The sequence below is a fragment of the Sporobolomyces koalae genome (assembly GCF_050403365.1).
Source record: "Sporobolomyces koalae JCM15063 DNA, S_koalae_JCM15063T_v1_ctg2, whole genome shotgun sequence".
In the NCBI taxonomy this organism is placed as follows: domain Eukaryota; kingdom Fungi; phylum Basidiomycota; class Microbotryomycetes; order Sporidiobolales; family Sporidiobolaceae; genus Sporobolomyces; species Sporobolomyces koalae.
Genome location: NW_027481769.1, coordinates 180,481 through 194,674, shown reverse-complemented (window position 1 = coordinate 194,674; position 14,194 = coordinate 180,481). Strand labels below are relative to the sequence as shown.

The following is a 14,194-nucleotide window of genomic DNA, read 5'->3' as shown; positions in this document are numbered from 1 at the left end:
CGGTGAAAGACGTTGACGAGGCTGCGTGAAAGAGGTCCGGCACGTCGAGGTGCGTCGGGCGAACGGGTGCCAGCGGAATTTGGCACGGACGTAGACGATAGGGCCGAGAGCTGTAGCTTGGCTCGATCCTGGGAGGCGTAGGCGACGTGTTCGTGTACAGAGGTGAGGTACAGAGATGCTCAACGAGAAGGGTGTGGAAAAACGCGGAGCCGTCTGGATTCCGCAGCGCCATACAAATTCGAAATTCAAAGATCTTTGGCGTGCGGTCGAGACCTCGACGGCACTTGCTTACATTCTGGAGGTCGTGCCGTCGCTCCAGCACGCGCGCAGAGCATTTTGTTCGGTCGTGGCGAGCAAGCCCCGTGTCGCGTGCAGCAGGGACGCTAGTATCATTAATACCTTCTCATCTTCTCATGTTTGAGTAAAAGGCGACCAGCTGCCTGCTCTCCACTGTATATTCCAGGCGTTCTGCCTACTTCTACGCTATGGAAGAAGTCTTACTGCATTAGTGATCCGAGGATCACCTGGCATTCTTCAACGCTTGATCGACCAACTTCATGGTTTCCTCCTCCTCGGCCTTGTCGTTCGCGCTCAAGTTAGGGATCCACGAGCTGATCGACGAAGACCACGTCCCAGTTCTCTTGAGATCGACCCTGGGTGGTTCGGCCGACGAAACGTATGTCTGCTCGGACGGAGCTGGAGATTTCGCGTGAACTGGAGTGGTCCATGCGCTCGATGAGACTGCTCCGATTCCGTTCGAAAGGAGAGACGCGAGCGGAGATGCGGTAGGTTTCGGAGTCGAGAATGCAGCTTCGCCTGCTTCGAGTCCTGGAGTGTTTTGGTTACTGCTGTTGTTGACGAGCATGAGTCCCTTGGGTTGAAATGCGCCAGAGGAAGCTTGTCGAGTATGACCTCTCGCGACGGGGGTCTGCCTGGAGCCGGGTGTAGCAGGTGACTTGGACTCGCTCGACACCTGCGGGCCTCGGGGCGGCGAAGAGCTCGGACGGGAAGTAGGCGTGGGAGGAGGCGAGAGGACTGGAGTCGCAGCCTTGGATGCACCCGTTTCGGTCTTACCCTCCTGTATGAGACGTATTCGTATCAGACTTTCCAAAAATTCAACAAGACAGAGGGCAGACGGCGGAGCTATGACTGACCGTACTGAGTTTCTCCTCTTTCGGTGCAACCGAATCCACCATGGTTCGCTCACTCCAAAGCGTGCTGTTACCGACCGACTGCCTATGCTGAATAGGGATAGGGGGGTCGTAGGGAGCGTATAGACCTCCCATCATCTGAGAATCGGCGACCATCTCCCTCGTGGATCCCGTCTGAGCGGGTACGTAACCAGGTCTACCATCAGCAGTCACAGCTCCACGAGATTCCGGTTGTCGTGAATCCCGAATCAAGCTCGCCATAGGTCCCAGATGAGTCCCGGGCCTATAGTCCTGTCTTGCTAGTCCTCCCCGCCCACCTTGGGTACAACCACTGGTCAGAACGCTCGATCCGTCTGGCAGTAACAACCATTCGGCACGTTCTCGATCTGATCTCGCTCGAGCCGAACTTCGACATTTTCTAACCGTCTCCCGAACGAGTGCGAGACCCACGACGACAAGGAGGAACCCAGAAACGACGGCGATTGTAAAGATTGCTATAGGCGAGCGTCTGATAGCGAGTCATAGTACAGACGAGTGTCAGAATTTCGACATAGCATGGGTTCGAGCCCTCATCTACGGAGAGAGAGCGAGAAAGAGAGAGTCGCTGCGTACGTCTGAACCCAATGTTGGAGGTCCCTGCCCCAATTATCAACGACAGATGACATCCTGATCTGTGGCGTGGGATGAGAGAAGTGGTCGAAAAGAAGGAACAGCAGACGTCCCGCGAGGACTGACCGCTTCGTCACGAGCCTCACCGCGGACGTTCCGGACCAAACGAGGGACGGGGTCTGTGCAATGTCAGGTGTCCGAATTCTGAATATCCTAGGCTGTGCCCTTTGACGCAAGCTGGACGCTCCAAGCTGCGGTCGGGTTTCACAATGCAGTAGAGTGTATCATGGGCCGTCATCGAGCAGGGACGGCAACCGGCAGTCCATGCTCTGTCCACAAAGGATAACATTGGGGATCTAGAGCGGACAGAAACAATCCCATCTATGGTGATGCGGTACAGCTAAGGTTTGGACAGAAGACAAAAGTATGAAAAACTGCGGAGATTGAAGGTAACACGGCGTGTACGAAAAAGGGGGAAAAAGAAGAACAGGAATTGTAAAGAATGGTCTTCGAACGAGGCCTTTTTTTCTTGGGAGTCGGCAAAAGCAATCTTTGTCTACTTGTCGACGAGCTCGAGGGGTCGGTAGACTAGAAAGAACAAGAGCAGAGTCAGCCAGGGAAGAGCGATTTACAGGCCTTCCGAGACGAGGGTGACTTACCAGGATCCCATTGGTAGCCACGAATCTGAAAGCACACACATGTACAAACACGATTGTCAGCTCAAGTCTGTGCAGAGTCGGGAAGGGGGCGGACGACTCACGTCATCCTCGGTCCAGGGCTCATCTTGTTGCACCTGACTGACACCCTCTTCCCGCGCAGCGTTCGCGACAGCAGTTGCAACCTTGACGGACACATGTCGAAGATCTTTGAGCGCCGGGAGGAGCGACTCGTCGGGATCTTCGAGGGCGGGGGCGAGTTTCGACAGGGCGGCGACACCAGCAGTGATCATCTTGTCGGTCAATTGCGAGGCGCGAGATACGACGACACTGTTTCCGAGAACGAGGGACTCGTTAGACTTGATGACCATGAACACAACATGAGATGGATCGATTCCCATACCCGAGACCGAAACCAGGGTAGATGAGGGCGTTGTTTGCTTCGGCCGTCTTGTGAAGCTTGCCGTTAGGGTTCGCAACGGGAGGGAATGGAGATCCAGTAGCCATGAGAGCCCGTCCTTCGGTCCATTCGTTGATGTCGCCTGGAGCAAGAAGTCAGTGACCGAGGTCGAAAAAAGGAGCGACATTTGAAACTAACTCGGATCAGCCTCGGCAAGACGAGTCGGGTTCGAGAGCGGGAAGATGACGGGACGTTCGACGTGACTGGCCATCTCCTTGACGATCTCCTCCGAGAATGCTCCCGACTGGGTCGAACATCCAATGAGCATCGTGGGTTTCGCGCGCTTGACGACTTCGAGCAGTTCGATTCCCTTGTCGCCCTCGGAGCGTCTCCAATCCTTGACTTCGGCCGCATCGCGAGTGAACAGTTCTTGACCAGGACGGAGAGCTGATCCCATGTCGTCGGTCAAGAGACCGTTTCGGTCGATACACCTACAGTCAGCCGACAAATCTCAGCTCAACTCGAAGTCATCAGGCGTATCGTAAAAGATGCGTACCAGAAGATCTTGCGGACTTCCTCTGACGAGAGTCCGGCTTCGAGCATCAAAGCGTTTCGGATTCCATCCGCGATACCCAATCCAGCGGTACCTGTCAGATTCGATTTCAGTGAGCAAATGTTCGTGCAGCTTGCACGCTAACTTGGTTTCGAGCTTACCGACACCGTAAAGGGCGATTCGCTGATCTTTCAATTCGGTCTTGGTCACCCTGCAAGCAGAAACCAATGCCGACAGGACGACAGCAGCAGTTCCTTGCATGTCGTCGTTGACTGTTCCAGAAAATAAAAGGCACGCTATCATTGTCAGCCTTGACCGCAGTGAATTGTATTGATGACGAGCGATCTCCGACTTGCAGCAAGATTGCTTGGGTCGGAACTTTTTCAGGAGTCGGTTCGCGTTGGCGACTCCAAAGTCTTCAAAGTGCAACATGGCTTGAGGGTACATCTCTCGAATCAAGTCGCAGAACTTGTCGACAAACGCGTCGTACTCGGCGCCACGAATACGAGATCGGCGCAGTCCGAGGTACAGCGGGTCGTTGCTGCTCGTTCCGTACAAAAGATCAGATCTCCCATTCGTCTGAACGGAACGTGCGAACGATCGAGCGGGACAAAAGGTGCGTACAGCAAGGCAGGGTTGTCGGTTCCGACGTCGATGACGACGGGCAAGATTCGAGACGGGTCGATACCTCCTCCGAGCGTGTAAATGTTTCCCTTTCCGATACTGATCAAGATACCTCCGACACCTTGGTCTCCGATCCCGAGAATACCCTCAGAGTCAGTCACGACGATGAGATCGACCTGCCCACGAGATGCCCGTCAGCTATCGCAGATCTATATTCGCGGCTGATTGTGCGACTCACATCCTTGGGGCGTTTAGCCTGAAGAAGAAGCTCGCTGCATTATGGACATTCTGATGAGCTCGCGGAATTTCGATAGCGCAGTCTCTGGAAAGTGTAACGCACCGCATGCGATGACGGGCTTTGTAACTGAGGAAAAGACCATCTGGACGCCTCCAGATGGTCGAGTACTTCTGGATGGCCTCTCCAACGGTTGGCGTGTAGATAACTGCAGTCAAGACTTGCAGTCAGCGAAAAGGCCGATAGCTCAATGTATGAGACGGTGCGGAAGAAAAGCTCACTCGGCAAGAGTTCGTTCAGGTGACGGAGGCAGAGGTTGTAGAAAAGGACGTGGTTTTGATCACGAAGCGAGGACAAGACTAGACGTGACGACCAAGTTTTAGGATGATGACCAGAGGAGACGGTAAGCAGTAACGAGAGCCTTACAAGTGTACTTGGCAAGGTTGTCAGGTCGTTCCCGAAGCTGGTTGTACGCGCGTCGGCATTGCTGCTCGAGCGAGTGCCGCTCGTGCCTGCACAGACCGCCGAAACATGAGCGCCAGAGAATCGGGAAGGTGTCGCGTCTGTCAACAGCACGTACGGGAGCAGACCAAAGAGACCAAACGTGTCACGCTCCTCGAGGGTGAATGCGGCACCTTTGTTGAGACTGGGCTCGTTCAAGAGCGCTCGGCCTCGCAACGCAGTCCAGATGGGTCGCTGCACGGACAAGAACCGGGACAGTGTAAGCATAGGTTATTTTTGGATGCCGTCTCGGCCGGCAGAGTCTCATCCTTCGCCGTTGGGGACGACGAGAGGTGAAGCGCAGGGACAGTGGTGAAAGCAAGCAGCGTACCTCGTTCTTCTTGTGCGAGAGGAACTCTTCGTTCGCGACGGTCGAGTCCTTCTCGCGCACGTCCTGTCCGTCCTCGTCTTTACCCTTGGCCTTGAGCTTGTTGCCCTGAGCGCCCGACGCTTGATAATCCTGGTGGGTCGAACCCGAGACCGAGCGCGTCTGGACGTACGTAGCTGCGGCAGAGGTCGCAGGTCGGTTGGCAGGCCTCGTTGTGGAGAGTTTCGACAGAGTCGAACTCGAGGGCACAGGCGGAGGCGCAGCGACCGAACAGGATGATCGACTCGAGAAGCGAAGGAGCTGAGTCGACGGGCGCATCGTTGAGCGGGTGCGTGGTACTGATCAGGAGACTCGTGAGGCCCGGCGGAACGAATCGGGAGCAGCCGTGCAGCACGAAGAGCGAGCTTCCCCGACCCCCAGGTCGTTGTTAAATCGATGGACAAAATTTGTGGAGTAGGCATTCACAATTTTTTTCTAGACCTTTTGTGACCAGCGCTATATAGCGAATACCAGTCTGCTGCTTGCGTGCGTTGGTATGTAGTAATTTTCTGAAAGAAGCGAGAGAACATCAGGCAGAAGAGACAGAGGTGAACTCACGGGGACGAAGCGGCTATTTGCGCACGTGACAAAAAAAACAATGGCGATTCTCTCTCGCAGATCATCGTGGTATCAAGCGCGATATAGATCAAGCACTGCATTGCTCAGTATGCAAAGTGCTCGCACGAGACAACAAGATTCTATAAAATGAGAGAGACATGTTGAATGATGACTAAAGTAAGCTATCCTGGCGAGTTGGATGACGGGCGCAGTCAGCCGCACGAGTAGATCCTCGGATCTAGACTGCTCGCTATCGAGAGGGTCGAGAGACGAGCCAGTCGAAAGAGGAATATTGCGGGAAGCGCATGTTGAGTGAAGGCAATTCGGGCAGGAGAGCGAGGCCTCCAGAATCGTTCGCTCTGTTTCTGCAGTCCCCTCCCCTCCGCCGCCGTTCCTCCGCTCGTCTCCACCCGTTGCGCCTCTCGCTTGTACCTCTGCCCGCTCGAGTCGTTCAGCTACAGCTTGTCGCCTGCGCCGTGCCGCGCGCGTCCGTCGATTGCGAGCCCTCGGCTTTTCCCTCGTGCCTCGAATCTCGCCGGTCGCTTCGTTCGTACTCGCTCCGCCGCTCAATCGCACGTGAGTCCGCTCGTGCTCTTCGTGTCCGCTCACCGTCTGCGGTACTGACTCTCGCGTCTCTAGCAGACGACGTACACGCAAGCGAGAGTAGCTTCGGCCACCACTCGCCGTCTCTCGATCGTTCCTCTCGCTCGCCGGCTCCCGCCATGGAGCAGGAACTGTCGGCAGTGTCGACCTTCCTCGCGTCATACCTGCCCTCGACGGCTTCGACTGCGTTCCCCGCCCACCTCGAACGCTCTCTCGCCACTCGGTACGCCCGTCACTGGCACCCGGACGACCCCCAGCGCGGCTCCGCCTACCGCGCCCTCTTGCGCACCTCCGTCTCCCTCGACCGCGATGTCGCCTTTGCGGCAAGCCAAGCCGGGCTGTCTGAGAAGGAGTGCCACGACGCGTTGATTGGCCGGGACCACCGCGTCTCGCTTGGCGAGCGTTGGACGATCTGGGTCGACCCGGGCTGCGTCTCGCTCCGTATCGACCGAGGCGACGGCGGCGCACCTCGAGACGGACAGTTTATCGAGATTTACGGCAAACTGCCCGAGAGTCTCCGCAGTCACGCCGTTCCCCTGACTGCGGTGGAACAATCAGTCAACACGAGCTCGACGTCGGCAACTCTCGCTCCGTTGGCGCCCTCGACCGATTCGCTGCAAGAGCCATCGAGCCCGGTCAAGCGCTCATCGAAGGCCATTCAGATCTTGCCTCCTCCAGGCGGTCGAGGCGCGTTGCAGGCAATGACCAATGCCGCCCTCTCTCCCGACTCTCCCGCTCCGACACCCGCTCGCCTCCCGCTCTCGCTCATGGCGTCCCCGCTCATCATTCCTCCGACTCCGGTGCGCCCGCTCCCGACCGCGGCGACTGAAGGTGACGTGTTCTCGCCTACCCCAGCCGGACATTCGCTCCTCGCCCCTCCCCGCTCGCCCTCGCCCCGGTCATACGGCTCGCTCTCGCCGACTCCCTCTGGTGGACGTCCGTCTTCGCCTCTCGGCTTGCCCGACTTTACCCGCCGCCCCTCGTCGCGCTCGTCGTCGATCTCGTCTCGCAACGGCGGTGACAGCGACGGCGAAGCTTCGGGTACCGACTCGATCTTCTCGGCCGCTTCGAGTCTCGATAGCCTCACGACCAACAGCTCGATGTGGAAGGGCCTCGACGCCAAGTCGCGCGACTTGGTCGATGCGGACGGCTTCAGGGTCCCGGCGCTGCCCGCCGCGCGCCCGACTTCTACCGGTCCGTTCTCGTTCCCTGCGTCGTCGACTCGGTCGCAGTCGCATTCGCGAGGCTCCTCGGTCTCGTCTCTCTTCCCGCCGCCCTCGCCTTCGCACTCGGTCGGTGGAACCCCTCGCTCGCAGCCGGGCTCGCCGACAAAGCCTCGTCGTCGCGGGGTTCGAGGTGGTCAAGGTCGATCCGAGTCGCGTACGCCTGGTGGTCCCACCCACGAGTCCTCGGCCTCGATCTCGTCGATCTCGTCCGTCACCTCATCGACCTCGTCGACGATCGGAGCGCCCAAGTCGCCTTCGACTCCTGCTCCCCCAACGCCGTCGTCTCGCTCGCGTACCGAAACTTCGGCTTCTTCAACTTCGACTTCTGCGCTCACTGCGACCGAGTACTCGAACGGGCTCGTCAAGGTTCTAGGCGGAGGCGTCTTGCTCGGATGTGCCAAATCGTGTGGTTCAGCTCGAGCGACAAACACGGTCAATGGAGGAGCCACCAACTCGGAGGAAACTGGCAAATCTCGGAGAGGTCGCGAACGTCGTCGCGGAGGTCGCGGTCAAGGAGGACAGCAACAACCGGGAGCTTCGCCAATGGGTTCGTTCTCGTACCCTTCGCCTTCTCCCATCTCGCCGGGAATCATGCATGCGACTTCGCCTGTCTGGTACCCTTCTCCTCAAACTCATGCACGTCACGTCTGAGCTTTCTACGATTCTCTCATTACACGCCCACACAAAAAACATGGAACGAAACGCTATTTCACTCGCTCTCTCGCTCTCTCTTTCTCATGCACCTTCGCCTTTCTCCCAAATCCCAATTAACCAAGTAACTTGTTCGTCGGAAAAACATCTTTCTCGCTCGGATCTATTTTTTTTACCACCCATCATCTGCATGTCAATCGTATCGTTCTCTTCCGTGTCAAAGTATCTAGCGCGACATTATTCCCTCCCTTCCGTATGTGGATAAACCCCTTTGCCCATTATTCTCCTTCTCCTCAAATCAAAGGTCTTTTTGCTCCTTTCACCGGAAATTATCTCCCCCTTCTTTTCTTGTCTCTCTCTCTCGCATGCGTTTCTTTCACGATCCCTTTTTCTCTCTCTCCTTCTCTTCGTCTTTCGTTCCATCGTCTTTCGCTTTTCTCAAACTCAGATTTGTTCTTTTTTTATTTTGTTTCCTTTTTTTGGATGTTTATGGAGGAAATTCCTTAATTTCGCGATCGCTTTTCTTGCTTGGACCAAAGTTTGTATTTCCGCGGGACCCTTTCCAGAGAGAACAATCGAACAACAAGAAATAGAGAGAGAGAAGAAAAGAGGGTAGCGAGTTATCGAGAGGAGTCAATTGTATCGGTACAAGGGGGAAGGAAAGAATTCAAAAGCACAAAAAACAGTCGAGAAGCGAGATTGGTGTGCAAGGAAAGAAAAGGGGCGGAGGGAGTGAGAAGAAGGGGAATTTAAACTGCAGGGATTTCAATGTGACCGATCCTACCTCGAGTCCGGTTCAACATCCTCCTCTTCTCGACCATCGCTTTGAGCGACAAGTCTTCCGGGATGAAACTTCCAGAATTGATCACCAACACCTTCATCTTTTCGTGGTAGAGCAAATCGGGCAAGAGTTTCGGAGTCAAGAGGAAGTATTGTCCTACTTCGGCGTTGCAAGTCGTTTCGACGAGCATCTTGTGCATTTGTCGTTCGGCTCGTTGATCCATACCTTGGTTGATCTCGTCGACGAGGGCGAACGGTGCGCGTGCGAGTCCGGCGAGTGCGAGTAGGTACGTCACGGTTGAGAGCGCTCGTTCCTGCAAAGGAAATTCAAAAAAGTCAGTTCCCATTCAACTCGCAGCTTCACTAAGGAAACGACCCTCGAGAAGAAAAAACTGGTAACTCACTCCTCCAGATTGACGCGAGCCCGTGAGGACGTGCAAGCTGACGTCCGCAGAGTCCGAATCCTTGTCTCGGAAACTGACCATGATTTCGATACCCCACTTCTCGTAGTCCTCGTCTGGCGCGAGACGCACTTCACCGAGCAGACCGAGAGCTGGTTCGTAAATGACGTGATTGATCAGTTGCCCGCGAGAGAAGACGGCGGATTGGTGTCCGGTACCACTCACTATCGAACGAAGCAGTGAACCGCTTGCTAACATCGTTGACGAGGAGTTGAACCTCGGGAAGCCACATTGCCTGATAATGTCACAGTGCAGGGTCAGCTGAATTGCCTCTGGGGCGCGCCTATGCAACGGCACAGAGACATACCCTTGTGTGTTCAATGAGTGTTTTCGACTCGTCGAGATTCACGTTTGCTTCCTGCACCTTTTCGGTAAGCTCGGCAATCTGAAACAACGAGGACGAGTTTCAACACGACTGCCGCAATCAGTAGGAGAAGCACGAGAAGGGAACGAACTTCATCTTTCCGCTTCTTGTATTGCTCGAGAACGGCAGGACTGATTGCGATCATGCAGTCGAGCTTGGCAGAAATCTCGTCTTTTTCGGTCTCGAGTCCATCGACGGTGATACCTCCATCGCGCCTGCGTTGCGTCACTCGCTCCTTGAGTTCGTCTTCGACGGTCGCCTCGTCGGCTTCTTGCGCGAGGCGTCTGCCTTCCGCAACGAGCTCTTTGAGCAATTTGTTGACTGCGGATCAAGCAACAAATTAGACCCGGACGAGGAGAAAATAGAAATCATCGACCCTGCATTGTTTTACCTTCTTCTAGCTCGCGCTTCATCCTGTCGAGCTGAGTATCGCGTTCGCGCGCAAGGGTCTCCAACGCGCGGTAGTCAGATTCGGCTTGGAGTGCTTGCAGATGAAGCTTGATCGCAGCATTCATCAGCTGATCCGCCTCGAGAATATCATTCTGTTGTTCGCGCAAACCGGCAGATCAGCACTTTCGCCTCGAGCAAGAGACAACAAGCAGCGATGGTAGTCACCTTGTACTGGAGCACGAGTTTGACTCGTTGCGCCATTACTTTTTTCATGTCCCGCGCGATCTCGTCGCGCTTCTTCTGACCCGTATTCTTCTTGTGAGATTCCATTTCACGGGCAAGCGCCTTTTGAGCCGTTTCTGATCTCCGGAAAGTTCGCCGCTTCAGTATTTTGCTGAATTCCTCGCGAGACGACAAACAGAGAATGACGAACCGAGCCTGACTTTCGCCTTGAAGTATTGGGCGCGCACGCCGACCAGTTTCTCCTTTTCTTTCTTCAATTCAGTCTATGTGAGTAAATGCAGGCGAGGCATTGGTCAGTAAAGCTATCGAAGCAGATCTCCTTTGGAGTGGCGAGAGACCGAAGGAATCGCGTAAATGATCGAACTGACCCGTTCTTCCTCAAGGGTTTCAACTTGCTCTTCCAGCTCTTTACCGATCGTGGACAGTTTCTCTTGCTTTTCTCGCACCTTTGCGTATTCGGTCTTGAGCTCTTCGATATCTTCGGTCATTTGGTCAACTTTTCCTTGATCGACTGTCATTTTCCACGCAAACCGCTTGACATCAGCCCACGAGTCACCATGAGAAGAAGAAGAGAGAGAGGATAATCTGGCTAGAAACAGAGGGTTTCCTTACCTCCGGCCGACAAGATTTTTGCGCGTGGCAGAGCACGAGATTCGGTCATAGCGTTCCTATTACCGTAGTTGGAGATCTTGACCGATACGGATCCGTCGCGAGTGTAGTAACGGTTGATCGACCGATTCTGAGCGATCCTGGCATCGTCTAGCGATCGACGATACAGTTGAATGGGCTGAATAGTGAAACCGGATTAATATTCGCGGAACAGTGGTCAGACGCTGAGGATAACCGTTTCCGATTTACCGTTCGGGCCAAATTGTGTTCGTTCGCAAGCCAGGCGATGACTGGTGCAGGTCCCGTCAGGAGGTCGCATGCCAGGGCGTCGAAACCGAGGGACTCGATCTGAGGGAAAACCAGAAGGCAAACAAAGCGAGCTCAGTCAGTCAGTACTCTCGATAGGAGGTCTTCGCAAGCGAAGCAAATCTCGCTCACGTTTTCCTGCGTCAGCTGTCGGTTAATGACTTCCGAGTTGAACTCTGCACCCGCTAGCTTGAGCTTCTGCACATCTGCCATCTCGTGCATGAAGAAGTCGTAATCTTCTCGGAGCTCGAACAGGAAAGTCTGGTCACCGGTTCAACGACTTGGTCAGCTTGTGCAAGTCGCCATGGTAAGCCTGAGCTAGAGAAAGCGATATACTCGGAAAGCGTCCATAGTGATCGGAGCTTCGATCATGTTGATGATGTCGGGATCTTGGACCACGTTGAGCTTCTTGCCGTTCCATTCTTGTTTCGGGAAGACCGATAGTCGAGAGGGCTCAAAAACCCTGCCTTTGAAGCGATCGCTGTTTTCTCGCAGCCATTTCACGGCTTTCCAGCAGTCGGGATCAAATTGAGCCAAGTTGTGCTCTCGCACAGCGTGGGCTTTCGTCATATGAGCGATACTGCCTCGCAAATTCTCGCTTCAGCTCTTGATTCGTCGGAACTAGGCTCAAGGAACATACCGCTCTTGCTTCGTTTTGGCCTCGTGCCTGAGTTCTTCCAATCTACGTCCGATCGCATTGTACTCGATCTGGCATTCTCCAGTCTGTCCTTTTTTGGCGTCACGCTCGTCAGTTTTCGCGCGCTGTAGACATCAGCGAAAGAAGAATCAGCTTTTCTGCGAGACAGTGCCACCGCGGATGGGACGAGTCGCTTTTACGATTTTGCGATCAATGTCCTCCGTGTCGGCCTCTGCAGGTTCCGTTTGACCTTCGAGTTTCGAACTCAGGACTTGAATGTCCTTCTCGTACTTCTTGATCGCGTTCTTGCGGTTCTCGGCCTCGCGTTTCAACCCTTTCAGCTCGTCGACCAATTCGCTCGATTCTTCCATGTTGCGCTTGATGGATTCAGACTTTTTCGTCGCGGCCGTTTGCGCCTTGCGAATCTTCTTTTCGAGTTCCGCTTGAGCTCCAGCGGATGCTTTCGCAACTTGTGCAAGGGAGCTGTAGGTCCGTCCGCGAAACACAGGTTCCGCTTTCGATCAGCATTGCAGGTCTCGAGGACAAGTCTAAAGTGGACTGACTCTTTCGAGATGGTGAACGGTTTGTTGTCCTCTTCGGCCTGGGCAATGTCGTTCTTGAGAATGTTCTTCCTCGTCTGCTGCTCGTTTTTGCGACTGAACACGTCCTGGTACCTGGCGTACTTCATCAAGACGTCGACCACGACCAAGTCCTGCTCGTATTGTTGTCGCTGTCTGAACTGTTGTACTTCCTTCTCGGCCTCGGCCTGCTTTTGCGACGCACGATCCAATTTCCTCTGATACGTATCGACTTCCTGCTCCCGTGAATACATGGCGTGAGCGATATGTGAGCATAGGTCGTCTGTCAGAAGAGTGGAGGATCAATTGCGTACGATTTGCTTCTCCTTTTGTGCTTTCCACTCGTCGATCAAGATCTGATGCCACGCGCTCAAATTGACGTGTCCTGCAGCTTTCTCTGTTTCGCGCAGGAGGTCAACCGGACCCATCATGGCGAATTGAGCCACTCGATCTTGCGGCAAGAAGGTACTGCAACAGCGTGTTTTCGAATGATGAGCTCGAACTGTCAGGGACTGTTCAGATCGATCCAACTTGCCAGAGGTTGCCAACTTGAACTGTCAGCGCCTCCATCCTCTCTGCGACTTCTTTCGCTGCCGTGACCGCGCCTGTACAATCAGTTAACGATGTCAGTTCTATTGTTACGGTGTAATCGATGAGGGACCGCATTGGGACTGACCATCGACAGTAAACGCAGTCTTTTCGCTATCGCGCGAGAGATACCTTCGCACGACCATGTTCTTCTTGCCGGGTTTGCCTTTGAGCTCGATTTCGATCCAAGTGTCTTCGTTGGAATCGTTCTTGCAGAAACTCGACAGTTTCGTCTGTCTTCCAAGGACCTACAGAATATCGAAAGAGGTCAGGATCGTGTTGGCTCGACAAAAAGAGTCAGTTGTTTTCAGTGAGCGAGAGGGATGTACTTTGGAAGGGAAGCCGAGGCCGATTGCGATTGCGCAAGCAATGGTGGATTTGCCGGTTCCGTTGGGACCGATGATCATGTTGAGCGCAGGTCCAGGCCTGAAGTCGACCGAGTCGTACGTCAAGAACGCGTGACATGCGATCCTGACGATCGATCCAGTCACGTAGCTAACGGAGGGGGGTGCGTGAGCTTCCAAACAGAAGTGAACGAGGGTCCGAGCGAGGTGTTCGTCCTTTTGATGTGACTGACCCCGTACCATCTCGGATGAGAGCTGCCTTTTCGCCTGCTCGGGCTTTGGTCTCAGGAGCGATCGCGCCGTCCTCGCCTTCGGCATCGTCGCCTTGTTCGTGAGCGGGCGCGTGCCTATTCTCTCCATTGACTCCGTTCGCGCGTCCGTTCGCTTGTGAAGCCTCGAGCTTGACTCGTTTGTGCGCGTTGGTGGTCGAGACGCGCGAATGCGAATTCGAGGCGGGAGAACTGCTGTTGGACGCGGGTTCATCATGGTCGTCGTCGTCGTCGCTGGCGATTTTGCGACGGTGACGCGTCTTGTGAGACTGCACGGGCGATTCTGACCCTAGTGCACTCATCGCATTTAGGTAGTTGAGCGAGATACTGAAGCGCGAGGTGCGAACGGACGCGTCGAGCGCGCGCAAACCCAAAATTAAATTGCGATTAGAAATGACACGCGTTCACAGAGAATACAACCCTTTTATAATCCGACAACCCTTTCCAAACCTCGCACCTCTGCGCAATTCCTCTTGGGTCGTGAGGGGCTG

The 14,194-nt window shown here is 54.8% G+C and overlaps 4 protein-coding genes across 4 annotated transcripts; 1 reads left to right on the top strand and 3 right to left on the bottom strand.

Annotated features, from left to right (window-relative positions):
* Window positions 1-520: 520 nt before the first annotated feature.
* Window positions 521-1,412, bottom strand: JCM15063_005550 (uncharacterized protein; the record flags this gene model as incomplete). The annotated part of the gene is made up of 2 exons (XM_076675771.1): window positions 521-1,078; window positions 1,155-1,412. 2 exons carry the CDS (start codon window positions 1,410-1,412, stop codon window positions 521-523), a joined length of 816 nt encoding a protein of 271 aa, XP_076536910.1.
* Window positions 1,413-2,316: 904 nt separating this feature from the next.
* MAE1 (malate dehydrogenase (oxaloacetate-decarboxylating)) lies at window positions 2,317-5,375 on the bottom strand (the record flags this gene model as incomplete). The annotated part of the gene is made up of 15 exons (XM_076675770.1): window positions 2,317-2,348; window positions 2,420-2,444; window positions 2,521-2,746; window positions 2,820-2,958; window positions 3,015-3,307; window positions 3,373-3,463; window positions 3,531-3,641; window positions 3,726-3,910; window positions 3,994-4,169; window positions 4,232-4,265; window positions 4,334-4,436; window positions 4,510-4,587; window positions 4,655-4,740; window positions 4,809-4,924; window positions 5,061-5,375. 15 exons carry the CDS (start codon window positions 5,373-5,375, stop codon window positions 2,317-2,319), a joined length of 2,010 nt encoding a protein of 669 aa, XP_076536909.1.
* A 1,001-nt stretch (window positions 5,376-6,376) lies between these two features.
* JCM15063_005548 (uncharacterized protein) lies at window positions 6,377-8,134 on the top strand (the record flags this gene model as incomplete). The annotated part of the gene is made up of 1 exon (XM_076675769.1): window positions 6,377-8,134. The coding sequence occupies one exon, from the start codon at window positions 6,377-6,379 to the stop codon at window positions 8,132-8,134; it is 1,758 nt and encodes a 585-aa protein (XP_076536908.1).
* Window positions 8,135-8,883: 749 nt separating this feature from the next.
* On the bottom strand, window positions 8,884-14,005 carry SMC5 (DNA repair ATPase SMC5; the record flags this gene model as incomplete). The annotated part of the gene is made up of 21 exons (XM_076675768.1): window positions 8,884-9,228; window positions 9,319-9,467; window positions 9,541-9,610; window positions 9,683-9,760; window positions 9,831-10,060; window positions 10,131-10,281; window positions 10,355-10,488; window positions 10,563-10,635; window positions 10,741-10,883; window positions 10,985-11,159; window positions 11,231-11,329; window positions 11,420-11,548; window positions 11,624-11,867; window positions 11,928-12,049; window positions 12,125-12,407; window positions 12,488-12,738; window positions 12,817-12,970; window positions 13,038-13,107; window positions 13,179-13,338; window positions 13,420-13,585; window positions 13,668-14,005. 21 exons carry the CDS (start codon window positions 14,003-14,005, stop codon window positions 8,884-8,886), a joined length of 3,564 nt encoding a protein of 1,187 aa, XP_076536907.1.
* Between the last annotated feature and the right edge of the window lie 189 nt (window positions 14,006-14,194).